The sequence below is a fragment of the Manis pentadactyla genome, chromosome 5 (assembly GCF_030020395.1).
Source record: "Manis pentadactyla isolate mManPen7 chromosome 5, mManPen7.hap1, whole genome shotgun sequence".
Classification (NCBI taxonomy): Eukaryota; Metazoa; Chordata; class Mammalia; order Pholidota; family Manidae; genus Manis; species Manis pentadactyla.
Window position 1 is genome coordinate 5,595,535 of NC_080023.1, and position 20,173 is coordinate 5,615,707.

At 54.2% G+C, this 20,173-nt stretch overlaps 1 protein-coding gene across 16 annotated transcripts in view; it reads right to left on the minus strand.

Moving 5' to 3' along the window:
• EVC (EvC ciliary complex subunit 1) overlaps positions 1–20,173 on the minus strand; it is a 209,692-nt gene that overhangs the window by 162,669 nt on the left and 26,850 nt on the right. For 15 of the 16 annotated variants that reach the window (XR_008997682.1, XM_057502096.1, XM_036921147.2 and 12 more), the window contains exons 7-12: positions 18,434–18,571; positions 16,086–16,244; positions 11,808–12,024; positions 9,451–9,599; positions 7,355–7,453; positions 4,692–4,904 (exon numbers count right to left, since the gene is read on the minus strand). Coding sequence is in view for 15 of the 16 variants with exons in the window: in XM_057502096.1 (XP_057358079.1) it covers positions 4,692–4,904; positions 7,355–7,453; positions 9,451–9,599; positions 11,808–12,024; positions 16,086–16,244; positions 18,434–18,571 (975 nt within the window). In the remaining variant the exon portion in view is untranslated. The remainder of the gene's footprint in view (positions 1–4,691; positions 4,905–7,354; positions 7,454–9,450; positions 9,600–11,807; positions 12,025–16,085; positions 16,245–18,433; positions 18,572–20,173) is intronic. The other variant, XM_036921153.2, reaches the window with a different exon arrangement.

Below are 20,173 nucleotides of genomic sequence, written 5' to 3' on the forward strand. Positions count from 1 at the left end.
TTCCCTGAATAATAGAATATGAAATTACCAAGGCCTTTGAATAGAAAACAATGTGGGAAATGAATGTCACAGTCTGGGTTTGCGCCTGATGTTCTATGAGTAGTTTGTGGGTGCCTTTCTTCTCATGACTAAATTTTCATCTGATTCACAAAAAGTCCAACCCTCATTTTTATCATCACAGTGGAAAAATGGAATGTGAGAGAACATGGATCTCTAAATACCTTGTGGTAATTTATGGCAATTAATCAGTCAGTAGATTAATTATGACATATACACCTTGGGAAAACAGTCTTGGGTCATACTTATTTAATCAGTGGATGAGGTCATTAACTATTTTGCTTGCTTCTTGCATGCAAAACTCTTCTTGCAATAATTCTACACAAGCCATGGAAAATTCACACGTATTCATATACTTACAAACCAAATAAGTAAAAAACGAAAACCAGAAGCTATGCATTATCTGGTATGCTGACAATAGCTTAAGACTTGTAACCAGAGGGTTTTAGATGAATCATGGGTATTTGTCTCATAATTTATTGGAAATAAAGTCCTTGATTTTTTCAATGTCAGCACCATTAAGTGATTAAACACTGTGCAAAAAGCCTTAACTTCAATTATCTCACAGCAACCCTGTTGGGTATTTTGATCCCTATTTTTCAAATAGAAGCTGAAGTTCTGAGGCATTTAGCAAGTTGTGCAAAATCCCAGAGTTACGGGAGGTCAGCTAACTGGCTAAAGTCACCCAGCCCATTAATGGAGTTGCTCTGGTTCAAACCCAAGCATTCAGCTTCCAAAATCAGAGGCCTGCCTGCAAACTGCAGCTGTCCCTGAAGAGCCATCACCGCCATCTGGGGTGGGGGTGGGCGTGGGGGTGGCTACATCAACGGACATTAGACTCTCAGACCCAAGTTCCCCCACCTTCTCTAGAAAATATAAATTAAGTGGTCTGAGGCCCAGATCGGTATGAATCAGATGAATTCTGCTTCATTTTCATCCCTTGGAAGACTACAGGGTCAAGGTGACCCTGTCATCATTTCCAAAGCTGCATTATCATTGATGGAAATAGAGCAAATGTTTCCTAAGCACTTATTTTATCCCAACCCCTGGGCTTTGAACAAGGTAATGTAAAAATGAACAGCAGTGTTGCTTCCTCCAGAAACTTAGAGCCAAATGCAGGAAACAGACAAGTTACTGATGACAGCATAACAGGATGCAGCTGGCGGAACACTGAAAATGACTAGAAGCAGGTCTGATCAATCTGATGTGTGGTTAAAGTAAAGGTTCCTGTGGCCAGCATCTCACCTGGCCCTGGTCGGCTGGCTCACTACACACATGTGGGCAGTACGTTGCTATTGACTCTATATAAAGAGCTCCGCCCAGTGCTCTGGACGACATGGCGGCACAGCCGCATGGCTGCAGGAGAGCCGAGTAGAGGCTGGAGTGGTGGTGGCACCGAGGACAGAGACTGAGACGGCTGCAGGGGCAGAGAGGCCCAGAGGCAGAGACAGGCTTGCTGCCTGCGACTCGCTCTGAGTGGATGGGATTCTAGTGACTGACCTGCCACCGTGGGAATAAAGTTGGGTATAACCCTTTCACCCCAAGAATGTTCCATAGTCATTCTTCAGTCTCACTGAATCCATAGTGAACTTGCCCGGGGCTGAAACCCATTGACAAGACAATTGGTGACAGTCAGCAGGATTCACTGTGGACTGAGGAACAGAACGGGCTGCCCTCATGGGAGAGTGTGCCCGCGGCTGCCCCTATGGACGGGGGGACATCCGAGTGTCCCCCAGCGGACATGTGGTCCGGCGTGGCTTGCCTCCTGGAGGACTGGGCCCCACCCCGAGGCTGGGAAGGGATGGAGGTGACATCTGAGGCAGCAGGACAGGCCCTTGGTATAGTAAGTAGGCCCCTTGAGAAACAGCGCCCGTGAGGCGGCGGGAGCCATGGCCAGTTTTCTCCGCACAGTGCTGAGAAAGGCCGTAGGGAGAAAGACGCCCTCCTGCAGGAAGCCCGAGAAGAGATGAGACTGAGCTGCGAGGTGCAGTTGTGGAGGTAAGAAACTTGTTTGTGGTTGAAATGGCGTCACTGCGAGGTGCTGTGGACATGGTAAAGGATCATGGTAGCCTGAGAAGGAGCCCGAGAGGAGCGCAGGCCGCCAGGTGCTGAGGGGCAGGTGGAGGGTGTAGTGGGGCCATCAGCCCGGGGATGGAGCGGAGGTTTCACAACAGGTGGGGGTGGGGGCCCTGCCGGTGCCGGAGGCATCAGCCCCTCCTCGGTTGAAACCCCACCCAGTTGAAAGCTAGTGGAAAGCCGGAAAGAAAGACTCAACAACCGAGGGTTTCTCCAGGGGAGGTGCAGCCCCGTCCCCAGGTCGGGGAGCGCTCCATGCCCCGCTCCTGTCCTCAGGCTCAAGCAATGAAGGCACAGAAGGAAATACGGTCTGTCACTCGGAGGGAGAATTTAAAGGGCCCGTGAAGGTCACGAGGACCCAGGTGTGGGCTGATGTGATAAAGGCAGGAACAGAAGGAGGGAGACTGGATGGAGGGTCAGGTGGCCCCCTGCTGGAGCTGTGCCAGCGGTTGGGGCCAGGGCGGCGGGATCGGCCTGTGTGTCTGCAGGACTTTCTGCTGGAGAGGCTGGAGAAGGTGGGTGCTGTGAGGCCCACCTGTGGTCCTTTTGGTAGAACTGGTTTGCATACAGCCAGGATGACCACTTGGTGGCAATGGATCTCCTCAGGCTTGAGGGTTATTATAATTTGTCCTAAGTTTTGTTATTGTATATTGCATTATGTTATTATGGAATTTGGTTACAATGCTCCAGCTTCCTTGCACAGGGACCACTGCAGAAGACTGAGGGCACATAGATTGAGAGGAGAGAATCCTGGAGGGGTGGAGTGTGGATAAAGTGAAGGTTCCTGTGGCCAGGATTCTCACCTGGCCCTGGTTGGCTAGCTCACTACACATGTGTGGTCAATACATTGTTATTGACTCTATATAAAGAGCTCCGCCCAGTGCTCTGGATGGCTGCACGGCTGCAGGAGAGCAGAGACTGGAGTGGTGGCAGCACTGAGGACAGAGACTGAGATGGCTGCGGGGGATGAAGAGGCCCAGACGCAGAGACAGGCTTGCTGCCTGCAGACTCTCTGAGTGGATGGGATTGACTTGCCACTGTGGGAATAAAGTTGGGTATAAACCCTTTCACCCTAAGAACGTTCCATTGATCGTCAGTCCTCGGTGTCATTGAATCCATAGTGAACTTGCCCGGGGCTAAAACCCATTGGCAAGATAGGCAGGCAGGGCACTAGGCCCTGTGCAGCCCCATGGCAGTGCACGGCCATGGGCTACACAATGCTCGTCTTTGTTTACTTGGTCCTCTGGACCGTCCGGGGTGTTGGTGTAGAACCCCTGGGTAGATGCAGCATCAGGGAGAGCTTCTCTGTAACTAAGTGGCCACCCAAGCAAGGAGACAGGGGTTTCCTCCTAGAACAAGCCCCTGGGGCGGGCCGTCAGGGGCTGGGACAGTGGCGGCCTGCCTCTCTGCCCCACCATCCTGAGCACGTCAGCCTCCGCTCTCCGGCAATCTGCCTCCGTGTGAAAGCAGGCTGGCGCCCTCCAGGCCTTCAGCACCTACGCTGGGCGGGAGGAACGGGGCGCCTGCGGGAGGGGCCTCTCCCGGCAGCACTGGGCTTTTGCACTAGGAGAGAGAAGCTCTTTGCAGGTGACACACCTTGTCTCACAGGCCAGAACTGTGTCGCTTGGCCACTGCCACGTACCAGGACACTGAGCCTCTAGCGTGCAGGAAAGCGAGGGAGAGAGGAAATTTGGGTGTATTTTGTTGTTTCTTACGTTTAAAATTCCTCCTTTTTTGCAATTAAAATTTTTTTTTAACTAAAATTAATGTACATTAGTTTTCTATTGTTGTTAGACATTACTACAAACTGTGGCCTAAAACAACACAAATTTATTATCTTACAGTTCCGGAATTCAGAAGTTTGAAATGGGTCTTACTGGGCCACAATCGAGGGCTGGCCCCCTCTGGAGCCCCGGGGGGGGAATCTGTTCTGCCTTTTTCAGCTTCTAGAGGCTGCGCTCCTTGGCTAACGGCAGCATCGTTCCAGCCACTGCTCGGGTCTCGGCTCGCCTCCTCCGACTCTGACCTCCCTCCTCTCTTGTAAGGACCCTTGTGGTTACACTGGGCCCACCTGCATAATCCACACTAATCTCCATACCTCAAAATCCTTAATTTAATCTCATTTGCAAATTCCCTTTTACCAAGTTAGGTGACATGGTCAGTCACAGGTTCTGAGGATTAGGATGTGGACATCTTTGGGGGCATTATTCTATCCACCTCATGTATAGTTTTAGTTTTAATAATGAGACAGACTTCCCTGAAAAACAGGAGCCCCTCCCCTGTGAACCACCTTCTGTCGTTTATTTCTATTATTCGAAGGGACAGGCTTTGCTGCCCTCTCTTGATGGATCAGCTGAAGGTGTTATCGCACCTACTATCCCGGGAGGGGCCTCTGCTCTCTTCTCCCACCCGCCTTGGTTGGGAAAGGTCAGCAACCAGCATCTTGACACAGTGCCTCGCATAGGCCCTAGAGGACGTTCCATGCACGAAACGTCTCATCAGTCTTCATAAGTGTAAAAAATGCAGCCTCTAGACCCAGTCTGGCAAATGGCCCGCACCTGCTTTTCCTGCTCCAGGAGGTCCTGGAAGAGTTTCCACTGCTGTTTCCGGAAGCGATCCGACTTCCCCAGCTGCCAGGCGGTGTTCTCTTGGACTTCCTGCCTCAGGTACTCACACTCTGTCCCACTGAGGCCGGTCACACCCGGGAGCGTCTGAAGGAACAGGACGTCCACAAACCTCTGGAATGTTTGCACGGTGCCACGAAACAGCTCCTGAAGCCAAGAGCCACATGCTGGGGTTACGAGTCCTGTCCTCACTACAGGCAGGGTGTGAGCTTCCCACGGGACACGGGGATCCAGCAAAGAGGACTCTCACATCACACACACAGTCTTGGGCAACGCCCCTGCCTTCCAGGCCTCCCACCTCCACGCAGTCAAGCCCCAGACGTGCCCTCCTGACCCAACGAGGCCTTAATCTCTAGGGACTCCTGCAAACGCCTGTCAAATTATTCTCACCACCCCAGCTGGCTTCTCTGCCTCCTTCCGTCCTCCACCCTTAGGCAAGTTATTGCACAAGCCCCAGATCCTACTGTCATTCTGGTTCAGCGGCTTGGAATGCCTCTGCGCATCACCACCCAGGTCACTAGGCAGGCCTCCCAGGAGGTCCCCCCTCATTCCCACCATTCTGTTCCCTTTAGCCCACCTCCCCCACTCTAGTCTCTCTCTAAAAAGTATTTCATTAAGTTATGGAAAACAAAAGCCCCTAGATAATATCCCTGGGTCTGTCAGACTAACATGGGCATCTCTGACCCTGAGCCCCACAGCTCTTTGGTCAGCCCCACCGGGCGTCTCAACTACAATTTATCCATCACCTCCCAGCCCACAGCTCCCCAAGGGTGGAGGCCGCATGATACACCTGCACCCATGTCTCACATCCTCCCAGGCCAAGCACCTGAATGCTTCACCCACAGACATAATATAGAATGCCCATCCCCCTGCTCTGTGTAGGAATTCCCGGCACATATTCCAAAACTCAGCCTAGGGTCTCCTCTCCCAGGAAGGCCTCCTGACTGCAGGGTTCAGTGAGGCAGTGCGATTTAAGCCGAACACCTGCCTGCCTGCCTTCTGGGAGTCTGGAATCTTGGTACATGTCAGGCAGAGGGTGTCCATGTGATTGGCCTGCCACCCCCAATAAATACCTGGGGCTCCTAAACTCAGGAGAGCTTCCCCGGTGGACAACACTTCACATGAATTATTGCAACTCATTGTGGCAGGGTGGGGGGATTAAGCACCAGTCTGCGGGCAGAGACGCTGGAAGCTCGGCCTGCTTTCCTCTGGATTTCACCCCATGTGCCTTTTCCCTTGACTGATTTTGCTTTGAATCCTTTTTGCTGTAATAAATCTGGATATGGGTGGGACTAACTACTAGGTCCTGTTGAGTCCTCCTAGCGAATCATCAAACCTGAGTGTGTCCCGGGGACCCCAACAGAGGTGCCCATCCTTTGCTTTTACCCTCCTAGCACTTGCCATCCTTTGTGGTCACCAGCTGCTCTGCTGCCCTGCTCACGGACTGGGCCATGAGGCTTCCTAAGAACAAAGTCCTGCCTTAGCATCTGCAGGGCCTCTTATGGTACCTGGCAAATAGCAGGCAACAATTTCATAACTGGTAATAATTATGAATTCCTACCATGTGCCAGAGAGTGTCATAAACACTTTTCTTGTATTATCTCATTCAATCCTTCCAACAGTCTAAGGAAGATGTTCTATTATAATTACCATCATTGTACAGATGGGGAAACGAGGCATAGAGAGGATGAATAACCCAATGCAGTTTTGCAGAGGGTCCCGGCCACTGGACTATAGGACTCTTGTTTTTAACCATATGCCACGAGGATAATTGGCCTTTTGAAAGAAAAATAAACACATTCTTAGCACCTAGTATCTTGTACCTAGGTCATACTTGGTGTGCTCAATGAATATGTAAGTTAAATTTAAATCAAATCAATATTTATCAAAGACAGTGAATGCCCCACTCTAAGAAGCTCATGGCCAAGCTGGACTTGGTTCAGAATAAAGTGACCATGACAGGGGCAGAAGGGACTTACATCCTTTTAAGACGATTTAGTGATCCTACTGGGAATGGTCAGCCAGGTAATCTGGCCCAACTCCCTGCTGAGGAGGAATGAAATGAAAAGTTGGATGAATGTTTATTAAGTCATCATAGAAGTCCTGAAGAGCTAACAGGGCTGGGGCAGTGCCCAGCCAAGGTCTGAGAACGGGCACGTCCCAGAGGCGTGCGTGGCCTCTGGGGCCGCAGTGCCCTTGAGGCAGGCTGCACCTCTCCATTCCATTCCAGAGGTTGCCCAGGGAGGAAGAGGTGGTCCTGGCGATCGGACCCAGGCCTCCCTGTGCCAGGCCCACGGTGTCCTCTGACGCTGCTGTACACTGACAACCTCACAGACAACGCCTACTTTTCATCCTGGGCGAACTGACTTCTGAAACCTTTGCCTCCAGGGACATCTGGAGGAGGAAGTCCCAAGTACCCCAGAAACGGCAGATGCCTCAGATACGCCCCTGGTATCAGACACGGGCAGGACCTGTGGAGGGGATGTGGCTTGCCTGGGTCACCCAGCCAGAGGAGTCCCCCGCCCAGAAGGAGGTGAGCTTCTCCTGCACACACACGCGCTGGGGTTGTCTGCCCATCCAACCTGGAGACCACACACCTGGCAGAGCGCAGCCATGGCCTCGGTGCTTCTCATGTTCGCCTCCTCCTCCAGGTAACTCTGGGCCAACCTGTGCCTCTCCAGGACCTCGTGAAAAGCCTGTGAGTAAAACAGAAGCTGAATCAATTAGAAAAATGAGGATTTTTTTCACAGGAAATTCTCCCCACCGGATCCCTGCCTCTCAGACTGGAAGCTGTCCATCCCTGAGTCGTGCACAAGGGAACAGAGACCCGGAGACGTCGCATGGCTTGCATGGCTTGCAAACTAAAGTAAGACCAGCAAACGTGACCACTTGGCCACAAGCCACCCAGATGTCATTCTCTGATTTCAGCTGCTGGGGGCCACCCCCCAGGCCCTGGAAACCCACTAGCGGAGCCCACAGCCTAGCCAGGCCGATGCACATGGGCCATGAGGTCAATGTGGTCAGCGACCAGCAGGCCCGCTGCGCCCATGCGGCTGGGCTCTAAGTGGGAGACGGGGCAGCACCAGTGCATGTCAGGGCCCCCGACACTACCACAGGGGCAGAGTGACAGGGGAGGGGGCTTCTCTTAGAGTCCACGGGAAAACTGCCGGGTAAGGTGAGTCTTCAAGGACAAGGACAGTTCCCTGGAGGGAAGACAGGAGCCACGCAGCCTGGAGCGGCCGCAGCAGGGAGTAAGGGGCCACCTGGCCTTGACGGGGGCAGAGCAGAGGGTGAGCCTTGCGGGCTGGATGTGGGGGGCACGGCCGCAGCGCGAGTGTGTGTGCATCCATTCGGCACTCCTTCAACCCTGCCTTCCTGAGCTGGCTCGGCCGCCTTCTCCCCATGCAAGGTGGGGCGATGTGAAGTCAAGACAGGGGCCTGGAATCCCAGAGGGACAAAGAGCAGTAATACCGGGTCTTCTCACTCTGATTTCAAATGATCTTCTTGAAGATATAAACAGCACCTCTCTGCTCCTTCAGGCCTCCCCACCTCCCCTGCCAGTCTGACTTGGAAGGGGCCTGACGTGAGAGGCAGCAGGACCCTCCTCCGTCCTTGGAGGGCCCCTCCCCTGGCTCCCCCTGTGGTGCTGATGTCACCACGCTGGCCCCAAGGAGGACAGAGCCCACAGCTCCAGCCCAGCCTGGATCCGCACCCCCTGGGAGAGCCGAGGGAGCTGCGCCCAGGGCGGCCCCAGTGAGGGACCCAGACACAGGGCCAGGCTGCCCTTCCAGTCTAGCTGAATCTGAACGAGCGCATGAGGGGTACTATCATTCCCGCTGCACAAAGGAGGAAGCTGGGGGCGGGGGTGAGCAATGTACCAGGGTCACCCGGCTAGTTGGCAGTGCAGTCAGTGTCCCAGCACACTGCCAGTGGCCCCAGCACCCAGATGCTCAGCCACCGCACAGAAGGGCCTCAGCCAAGCAGCCCTGGCCCGGCCTCGGCCCGTCAGCAGGGCGTACAGAGGGGAAGGCCGAACCCTGCCCCCTCTATGGGAACCGCGGGTCCTGGCCCATCCCGCCTGCACGGTGCCAGCTCGTTCTTTTCCCTCAAGGCAGGTGACGTCTTGCTTCCTGACCTCCTGAGGGTCTCCTTGTCCCCTTCCCGGTCAAGACCAAAGGCCTTTTCTAGCTTGGCCATGTCCCTGGTCCTGCCCACTCAGCCCCACCTGCAGTGTCCTCCCTTCCCCTGGACTTGCCACCTGGCCCAGCCAAGTCCCATCCCGAGTGTGCGCCTGCATTATACCCCAGGGACACGCCTGTGCCCTCTGGTCCACACAGCACCCCCTTGGTGCACGCTGGCTGCCCCCTCCCCTGCGTCAGGGTGTGCAAAGCTCTCTCCGCGGACTCTCCTGCCCCTCTTCCCTGCAGCCCAGTGAGGGTGGTGCTGCTGTCATCACTGGCTTACAGAGGAAGAAGCTGGGGACACAGGGCTTAAGGGACTTGCTAAGGTCACTGGGCTGACATGTGGAAGCCAGAGAGTTGACCTCGTGTCTGGCAGATGCCAAAGTCCCTGGCTTTCCTTGCACGGTAATGGCAACGGAGCCACGCCGCTCGACCCAAGAGGCTGCTCCCGGGTGGTTGTGCCTGGGCCTGTCAGTGGGGCAGGGGGTGAGGGGGGTTCGGGACAGGGTCACCTGGAGGAACTCTTCGGGGTCGGCAGTCAGCTGGGCCTCAGCCAGGAAGCTCCTCTGCTCTGCTTCTTGTGCCGATGTGAGCTTTGCCGTCTCCTCTGCCTGGTGAGCCAGCGACGCCTTCACCAGGTCTTTGCCTCGCTGGACAAACTCTGACATCAAAAAAAGCCATAGGGACAACACAGGTCACTCTCCTGGCAATGCCTTCAGTGGCTCCTTCTGTGCATAAGAGTCACAGGGGCAAACTCCATTTCCCTTTTTGTTCTATCTTTTAGGCACGTGCGCTTCCAAAAACCAGTCTTAGCAGCCCCTGGCCCCTCAAAGCCCACAGGCCCATGGTATTTGAAGGGACCCCCACTTCCCTGTGGGCCCAGGGCTCAGGACGCCACAAGAGGTTTATTTAGCTGCTGTGCAGGGCAGCCGGCCAACCCAACCAGGAGACTTAAAAAGAGGCCTTTTCCTGGGGAAGAGGGTGAGGGAGGTGTGGGTGGCACAGGGAGCAGAGGGGACCAGAGAGGACCGGGAGCCCAAGTCTGCAGGAAGACAGTGACACCTCAGGCTGGAGCAGGCCTAGAAACCACAGGACGGGTGATCAGATAAGCAGACCAGGAGGGTGGTGGGCTGGGAGCTGCAGGAAGGAGGGAACGGAGGGGCAGGTGAACAGGCAGCCAGCAGGGGCTGGGATCTAAACTCCCTCCAGCCTGCCAAGGGCACTCGGCTAGAGGCAAGCCAAGCACAGACCCAGGCGCTGGGGTCTGCCTGTGAGCAGGGCCCAACCCAACTCCCGACCTGCCCGTCAGGGAGGGTGAGAACAGCAGCAGGCGGGGCCAGGGCCATGCTAGGGGAGGGACATGGCAGAGGATGGAGAGGAGGGGGCAGGCAGTGTGGCCAGCAGAGAAGACTCCTGGGAGAGGAGGCAGGTCACCAGGAGAGACCAGAGCCCCCCAAATCCAGGGTCCTCCCTCCACCGACCATCTCTTTGCCTCCCCCACCTCATCCAAGCTCAACAGACTGCCAAGGGAAGCCCTTCAGCATCCTTCCTGTTGTCTGCTGGTGGGGTCTCCTCCAGCTAGTGAAGCCCAGGCCACTGTGTGTGATGACCCAGTGGCCCTGAGGCCAGATGCATTTGGGTGCTATACAGTCCAGCGTGCCAGCCAACAGCAGGCTTCCACATGGGCACAGCAGCTGTGATGACAAGTGACATAAGGACCTTGTAGAATGGTCCAGTTGGAGTCCTGATGTCCCATTGCTGAGGGCCTGCCCTCTGACCCATCTCCAAAGGGCAGAGGGGACCAGGTCATATGCCGCTATGGAAACCTGGTGCTGTGCAGTGAACTGTGTTCTGCAACTGATGCACTGAATCTAAATGCACGGGACAGCATCTGGAGATGGGGCCTACAAGGAGGTAATAAGGTTGAATGAGGCCAGAAGGCTAATCATAACCCTAACAGTCATGACCCGAAGAGGAAGAGGTGCACAACAGCTCCCTCTCTGCCATGTGAGGACACAGCTGAAAGGTGGCCATCTGCAAGCCCGCAAGCAGGCTGCTACGGGCATGGATTCAGCCGGCACCCTTCTTGAACTTCCAGCCTCCAGAACTGTGAAAGAATAAGCCTGTTGTTTTAGCCCTGAAGTCTGTGGCATCTGGTGGTGGCCCGAGCTGACTGAGACACCTGGAGGCTCCCTGGTCCTGCAGTGCCCAGCCCTGCTGTGGGACCTGTTCAGCACACAGATTCCATGCCTTATAGAAGTCCTGACCGAGACCCAGACAGGCCCCGGATGCTCATGCCCCCTTGAACCAGCCCAGGGGATGTGGATGAGTCTCCTGCCAGGGGTGCCAGGATGCTGGCATTGCTGCAGAAGTAGTTTCCTCCCTGCCAATAAAAGACCTGGGTTTCTTCTCACGGGTCCCATGAGTGATGACCTGGACTGAGTCTCAGATGCCCTTGATGTGTCGAGCCCTGACTTGCCCACCTCCCAGGGTCGGAGCCAGGAGCAGAAGGGGAGCCGGGAACAGCCATGTTGGCTTGCCTCTCCTGCCCCACACGCAAGCCCACTGCCCACCTGCAGCTTAGCACAGCCTGGGACCCCTGCAGGGCCTCGGGCTGCAGCTGAGCGGCACGTCACTGCTGGCCTTCCACCCTCCTTTGCCCTCCTCACGTCCCAGGTAGCTCTGCTGCAGGATGCCAGGGCCCCCGTCAGCCTGAATCGTCGATGGCTGGCGCAGGTGGCACTGGTCTCATGGGTGCTGCTCCTCCTCTGGCAAGCTTGCAAGGGCTGCCCCCAGCCCTGGCCCCCACGCCCTGCAGCACCAGGGACCCCAGAAGGACTGCGCCCGCCCCAGGCCCTGGCTCGCTCACCCCTGCCGAAGAGTTCTGCCTCCCCCCAGAAGGCCTTGTGCTGCTCGGTCAACAGCTCCTCCTTCTGCCGCCCGGAGAGCTTCCCCTCGATGGTCAGCAGCTCCAGGCCGTGGGAGATGGCGGCCAGCCGGCATCTGGTCTCCTCCTGGATTTGCAGCTTCAGAGACTCCATCATTTTTGCCATGTGCACCCGCCCCAGCGTTCTCTCCAGGGTGTCCTAAGGAGAGACACACGGGATGACGTGCTGGGGCATCCTGGGTCGGCGCAGATGTAAGGGTCTGTGGACGGCAAGGGGCTCTGTCCCGGCGCCCCACCTCCCCGTGAGCAGAGCACAGACGACTTGGCCCTCCTTCCGGGCCTCCTGTGCCGCTCCTCAGAGGGGGACGAAGTCATCCCCCACTGGGATGTGGCGAGGCTGACACAGGGTGACATGGTGCTTAGTGCATCGTGAGCGCTCCTCTGGAGAGGCATTCAGTGCCTGCACTTGGCCACAGAGGGAAATTCCTAACGGTCCTCCTCCCCAGCCCACTGGGCCTTTGTCGTCCACAGCCCTGGAAATGGAACTCGAGAGAAATAACCAAGGTATAGGAGTTCTTGGCTTTCAAGCCTCAGAGAGCTTGAGTGCCAGGATTTAAGAGATTCCAAGGGCAAGACTGGCTTTAAGGGGTGTGCCCGGGGTCAGCCTCAGAACTGGCCCACCCTGCCCTGCCGTTATCATCCCATAGGAAAGCAGGCTTGGGAGGGACAAGGTTGGCGGAGGCAGGGCCGGGTGCCCTAGGTCAGCGTGCCTGTCCGCAGGGAGCAGCTGCTCAGGAAGGCCGCACAATGAGCCCGGATGTTGTTGGGACCAGTGGGGGGGCCACAGCAACCCCGGGGCACGTTCAAGCGGTGGCCCTGCGTCTCAGGGGAGGATGCCTTCCCACCCGGCAATGGCCCCACCAGCCACCTGGCTCTGGCAGAGGCCCCAGTTGGCCTCAGCCCCCTTCTGCCCACAACAGGGGCAATCATGCCTCATTCACGCCCCCACCCACCCACTTCCCACGGGCCCACAGCCACACCCAGCACAGGCCCTGCTCCCTCCTGCCCTGGCCTGCAGCCACTGTCCACTCCTGCTCTCCCAGCCTCCCACCTGTCCCCTCGAGGCTCCACTCCCGCAAGGCAGGCAGGGCCTCTGCGAGATGCAGACATGGCACGCAGACTGTCCAGGCTCTGCCTTCAAACCACGTCTAGGCGCCTGGGCGCGGTGCACTGGGCCCTGCAGGCCCTTCAGAACCAGGCCTGGCTTGTCTCCTTGCTCCCGGCTGCGGGGCACACCCGACTCTCAGCTCCGCGGGGCCTCTGTGCACACGGCCCTCCCACCTGAACGCTCTCCCCCTCCGGGCTGTGTGGCACCTTCCCTGATCTCTGCCCCCCACCAGCCCCCACCCCTGGGCTCCACGGCCCCTAATCACCAGGGCCGTCCCAGGCTGGACTGAGAGCTCACGAAGACAGAGCCACCCTCCGCCCAGCGCTGGGCCTCCCTGTTTGCTGAACCGCACAGGAACGTGTTCTATCAGTGTGTGAACAGGATGAAGGCTGAGCTTTATTCCGGAGGCGACATACTAGCCCAGGGACGGCAGCTTGGAACCTTCCTTGCCTCCAAGTAAACAAGGGCCCGCGACCACAAGGGGGCGCGAGAGGATAAGCGCCCGGGGCCAGGTGCGCGCGGAGGGGCGGCTCTGCCCCGCCTTGACCCAGGCGGGGAGGGAGGCGCCCACCTTCCGGGGCAGCCTCCTGGGAGGTCGCACGGTGAGGCTGCCCCGCTGACGGCGCAACCTCTGATTTATACTCCAGGGAAGACCGGAGTGGAAAGAGGTGAGCCTGAGCGGGGGGGGCATCAGCGGGAAGGCGGGGGGTGCAGAGGGAGGTCGGGGGGCCAGGGCCCGCCGGCTGGGGGCCAGGCAGCGTCCAGCCCCGGCACTGAGCTTGGCTGCGCGGCCCTGGGCGGCGTCCTCGTCTGACACCAATTTACAGACTTGCTGTGAGAATTAATTAGGTCAAGATATGTAAAGCATTTAAAACAGTGGCCAGAGCACAGGCGCTCATGAAGGCAAGCTGCTCTCATAATGACCTACAGAAGGTCCTCCGCCTCTCTTGGCATCTCCTTTTTCTTACATCCTAAAAGACTGATTCTGATGACCTTTCGGCCCTCTGCAGGGTTCTTACAGGCCGATACTCAGTGATGGCGTGTGAGCATTCCACCCAGGCCAGAATTACCCAGATGCCAGTCTGAGAATTTAAATTCTTTTTTTTTTTGGATACTTGGGACACAGGCAAAGCTAATCCGTCCCTCTTCTGTACCTTGATTGTAGCCCTTCCCACGCATCGTTCTGATGATTTGTTTACGTCCATTTGGCCCGCTGGCATGTGGCCTGCAGAGTCTGATCTCTGACACATACTGAACACTTGGCATGTGCCGAGACCTGCTCTACAGGAATTATGTATTGTCACTCTAGCACTCTCAGAGCTGGTGTTATTCTGATGCCCCCTTTACAGGTAACAAAACTGAATCCTAGAAAGGTTAAGTAACAGCTCACGGACTTGGAGCTAAAAAGCGGCAAACCTGAGCTCAGCTTTCTAGTTCGAGTGTGTAGCACAGTTTCTGAAACAATGTGGCGCACAGTAGGTGCTCATTAAGTGTTGGCTGAAGTGAGGACATATGGACAACCTGGATAATTCTTCCCCTTCATTCTATTTGGAACTTACTGGCTAATACTTTGACCAGAGTCAGCTAAGGATACATTTTTTTTTCATCAATACCCTGCTGACAGGATTTTCAAATAAAAAGAAAAGAAAAAGTCTTTCTCCTTCGATGAGCATTCATATTGGCACCCTTATCAAATTAAAATCCAATTCAAAGGGTGTTGGACAGCAAAGCAGGAGGCTGGGCGCCCAGGCTTGGCAATGCCACTGGACGGGACAGGGAGCCTGGTGAGCCACTCAGTGACTCCTTCTCTGCTCGTGGTGAGTCAAATATCCCTGCCTGTCTTAGCAGTGCGGAGGAGGAAAAGGAGACTATATGTGCACATGATTAGCAAAAACGTATAAAGTTTTCACATAGCTGTGTGCATCTGGGAGTCTGTTAAATATGGATCCTGATTTGGGAGGGGAGGTTCCGCACTTCTAACCAGCTCGCAGGGGAGGCTGATGCCCCTGGTCTGTGGACCGTGCTGAGCGGCGGGGTGGTTTGCAGAGAAGTAAGTGGCAGGGCCCCGCCCGGCTCAGCAGGGCAAGCTCCACAGGCCTGAGGAGCTAAGTCTGTGCTGAGGGCAGGGCAGCCACTGGGGGTTTCTGAGCTGGCTGAGTGTGCAGGTGTGAAATGTAATGCATGAGTTCCCAAGGTCAGAGGACAAGGCAGTGGGTGCATGGCACCCAGGGCCTTGCACCTGGCAGGGCAGACCAAGACCTCCACAGAGAAAGCTCCTGGTAATGAGGGTGTTACAGATCACCAGGCACCTCCCCAGGCTCTGTCTACAGCAACTCCTTTTATAAGTAAGAGTAATGGAGCTCAGAGGGGTTAAGTAACCAGCTCAAGGTCACACAGCTTCAAGTGAGCCTTGACGCTCAAAGTCGGATGTGCAGATTGCACTACACCAGCGGCTTGCACCCCCAGTCACACATCAGGACCAAGTGGGGAGTTTTAAAACCAGCAGTGCCAGGGCCTCCCCTTCAGGCCAATCAGATTGGATGTTTGGCCACAAGGCCCAGCCAGCCATTTTTAGAAAGTGCCCAGGATACACTCTGGTTTCTCTTCAGATCATATAAGTCTTTGGCCTTTTACTAAAAAGCTCCCCAGGAGATTCATGGGGAAGTCGGGAGCAAATCAGAGCTCAGTTCACACCAGTAGGCATCAACAATGATGGCTCGCTGTGGCCCCCTGGGGCTTATAAAAAACAGAATGATTAAGTCAGACTCTCTGGGGTGGGGACCCATCAGGGACCCAGATGTCAGCACTTTTTAAAGTTCCCCAGATCATTTCAATGTGCAGGCAGGACTGAGAACCAGTGCTCTAGGCCGCCGTAGTACTGAGCTGGCCAGCATCTCCACGTATGGACCGGATGGACGGATAGAGGGATGGACAGGCAGATGGAAGGATTCACTGCTTTCCTCTGGGCTCTGTATGCCCACCTACAGTGCGAAGGCCTTCACCTTTATCATCTCTACAGGGCTTCAAGCTCTGGGTCCCACATCTCCCGTTTGAGCATCGCCATGTCCCCTCCCTGCCCCCTGCAGCATTACCAGAGCCTGCAGATCCTGAGAGTCACGCAACAGCCCTTCGGCCGAAATCATGCTTCCCGTGAGCGTCAGCACGAGCTGTCGGGCTTTGGTGCCAGAACACTTAAACTGGTCCACAAGAAAGTGCTGGATGTTTTCCATCTGTTTCCAGAAAGCTTCCATCTGTGAAATGAGAACGAGAAGCGAGAGGTAGGGGGAGAAAACTTATTTAAGAAAGCTATAAAGCTAGATGGTTCAGGCCTGGGAATCACAATTCGTTCCTTATCACAAAGTGAGATTCTGAACAGTTCTACAATGGGAGCGAGTTTACCTTGACAATCATCACATTCTACAGAGAGTTTCCTCCTGGTGCTATTGTACGTGCCAGTCAGTTTGGGGTGGCTTTTCAGCCAACATCAGTGCCCTACTGATCAGAAACGAAAGCACGAGACCCGCTTACACAGCTTAAAGACTCTTAAACAGATCGTGGCTGCTGCCTGAGGTGCATGAAATTTGACAGTGGGCCCCTGGAAGGGTCCAGATCTTTGAAAGAGATTAAACCTGTCCTGGAAATAAAAGCACAAACGGCCATTGAAATATTAGTTACTGTCCTACAAGTACTAAAGAGAAATATGGCAAAGATGATGCTGACCACGAGAACATTCTACTTAAAGTCTTTTTCCTTTCCTCCCATCTTATCAGGAGTGGAAGTGGGACTCTCCACATGGCTTAATTGTGCCTTCTTGCTGCTACAAGAACAGTGATACGAAGAGTCAGAACAACTTTCCTTATGGCACGCAGGTTCTGTGCCAGATTCGGTACTCCATGCATTTTACTTCAAGGTGAAATATGTATTGGGAGGGCCAGAAAGCAGCTCAGAAACTTAGGTTATTTGTGAGGCCACAGAGCTAACAGAGGCAGAGGCAGGCCTGGTTCCGGCCCAGTCAGCTCCCCAGCCGTGATTTCCTCCGATTTGGCTCTGCCTGTCAGATGCGGGAACAGACACCTCTTACAGGACAGGGCACAGGAGGGGTCAGGGCTTAGTGGGACCAGAAGCCGAGGCTGATGAGGGTGGGGGGAAATGGCCGCCTGAGATGCTGCGTCAACCCGAGCAGCCCCCTCCCAGGGGCTGGCGACAGCCAGAGGGCCAAACCTGTTCACTGAGCTGCATGAGGCGCCAGAGGTGGACACCAAACTCTGAGAGAGGCGCCAGTTCGCACATGCCCCCTCTCCATGCCCTCCCAGCTGAGCCTAGTGGAGGCTCCCCGTCCTGGGCATCCCCCACTCTTGCCAGCTTGCTTTTGCTTCCAGGGTCTTGATTTCCCTTTCTGATCCTCAGCCCCGTCCTCCCTGCCCCCGCCCCCTTGCTCATTACAGGCCACCCTCTCATCGCATCTTACTGCATCTCCATCCCAGATGCAGCTGCCTTCAGGGAATTCCCACTGCACCAGCCCCAGAGCTCATGACTGCCCTCACCCAGCAGCCTGCGAGGTCCTAAAACAGAAAAGAGACCCAGCCACCCTCCCCTGCAACCCTCAGTGGCTCCCACCTCCTTGGCAGGAGATGAAACCCTCAGGCCAGATCTCTGGCTTTATCTCCCTCTGTCTGCCTCGCAGCCGTCCCTGGCCCCCTTCTCCGCCTGGCCACCGGCCAGCATCCGTCCATCCACACTCCTCCCAAGGTCTCTCGGTGGCCCTTTCAGCTGTGAAGACTGCCCGAACCCCGGGGTAAGATGAGCTCCTCTCCCCTTTCTGCCTGTCCTCCTGGTGTTTTCTTCCCTCACAACTCCTGGAGCCCATGAAGTCCCCGCTGCCCACCCGCTGGCCCCCCACCATGCTGGCCTGAGCATCTCTCCCCCAGCGCCAGGACTGACTTCCCTTTGAAACCGCAGGGTCCTGCGCAACACCGGCTGCCAACAAAATGTTGGCTAAATACATAATAAATGAACAGGGGGTAGTGGAACCCAAAAGCAAAAAAGATATTTAGGGACACCATCTTCTCTGGAATTTAAAACAGGCTCTTGTGAGAGATGCCTCGGGTCTGAGAAGTGAGCAGCCGGCATCAGCTCTGGCCCATGGGGCAGCAACGACAGAGAGCATCAGAGCAATCTTCACTTTGGATGATAAAACAGAGCAATCTAAAATTTAAACAACAGGACTTCATTTTTAAAAAAAGAGTCTCTGTAACTCTTGGCCCCTTAATTAGACCTTCCGTATCGCTTGACTTCAGAAACTGGATCCCTGTCTGCAGGGCAGAACACGACAGGGAACGCAACCATTAGACATGCTTCCAGGCACTATCGCCTTAATCTCGCCAATGTAATGGTCCCAGAAACTGTGGTATTTATGCAGGAAAGAAAATCCACCACGTACATTGTCTATTAGCTGCTCAGAGAATTCCCTCTCCTTCTTTTCCACGTCCGCCAGGGTGATGTACTCAGCATCCTCAGCACCCAGCATTGCCGTATTTGACAGTTGGACCTGAAGTCCCTTTTCTAATTCCTCCAGATCCTGGGGGAAAAAAACAAAAAAAATGCAAATAAACAGAGAAAAAAAATCTAATGTATCTTAAATTCTAGAAAAGAAATGTTTTTGTTTTTTACCACATCACCATAAAACATTTCTTAACCATAATTAAATGCTCTAGGAATTGTCCTACTGAAGGTTTGGTAACAGAAATCTATTTTTTTTATTAACCATAGATCCTGAAGAAGAATGTATAATTTTTTTCTATATTCTTCCTCCCCCCATCCCCCACCCCAAAAAACAGACCATACTTAAAAAACAGTGAAATAGTATCTTTCGATCCTCATGAAGTCCTGGAAAATGTCATGACATCTGGAACCAATAAATATACTGGAAAATTTTGGGGAGACGTGGGACAATTTGAAAAAGTTCACAAGTGAACCGTCTTGCATAGAAATACCAAATAAAAATAAGAACAAATTAGGTATGTCCTGAAGGCCTAAAATATGCGTAGATACTAGTCTATTTTATCATCAACAGTAGACTGCTAGAGGTGAAGTTTTTGGTGAGTCAAGTTATATGCAGATTTTCTGCAGCACGGGGTGGGGGTTGGCACCCCCCACCCCCTTGTTGTTCAAGGGTCAACTGTAGTACAAGTATCACCACCATTATCAGTACTTTCGTCACTGGAGAGTCATTTAAGCTCAGTTTCCTTTGCTGTAAGCAATAATAATAATGGCTAATCACAGGGCTGGTGCGCAGAGTAAAATAAAATAATGTGTGAGAAAATAATGCAGTTCATGTGCTACCTGCCGACAACAATCGTGGGTGTGGGGGTACTGAGGGGTGACGACATTGGTGATGATCCGCCTCTCCCTGGATGGAGCGAGTAGCCCTTCCCCATGGAAGCCAGAGGGTGGGGATAGAATGCTCCTTGCAACCCCCAAATCTCCTGGTGATAGTGATGACAATCAGGAACCTGACGGTGGGGATGATGGTACTGAGGATGGTGACCGTGGTGACGGGCATGGCGGAGCTGTGGCTGATGTGCAGTGGTGACGAGGGTGACTGGTGATGATGGTGGTGGCTGACGTGCGGTGGTGACGAGGGAGACGGCGGCTTCCATGCTTCCTGGGTCTGTTAGTTTGCTCGGTTCTTCCCACACATGGCCCTTATCCTTTTTGTCAGTGCGTGGGACGGGAATTATTGTCCCATCACCCCTGGGATTCTGAGGACGATGGAACCAGGATCTCAACCTCCACCAACCTGACTCCAAGCCCTGACCCATTTTGCTGTTCATGAAACAATGTAAACTTTGTATAAAATAACTGAGGAGGAGAATACAAAGTTGTATAAACAGATAGAACCAATAAACAAATAGACATATTGAAAAACACCCCAAACTTGTGCAGAAGGTAACATGAACAGCCGTTGTCTTTGGGGGACTAGATATGACCAACACTATTTTTTTGCTTCAAATTATTTTTCTAAATTTTGACAATATGCATTGTCATTTTAATACTTGTACACATAGTCTTCCATATAATTATATTGTGTTAAAAAGTATACATTGTTATAAACTATTTTTATATATGAAAGCAAAAGTAATTTCATGTATTATGTTTAATATATTATAATAAACTATTT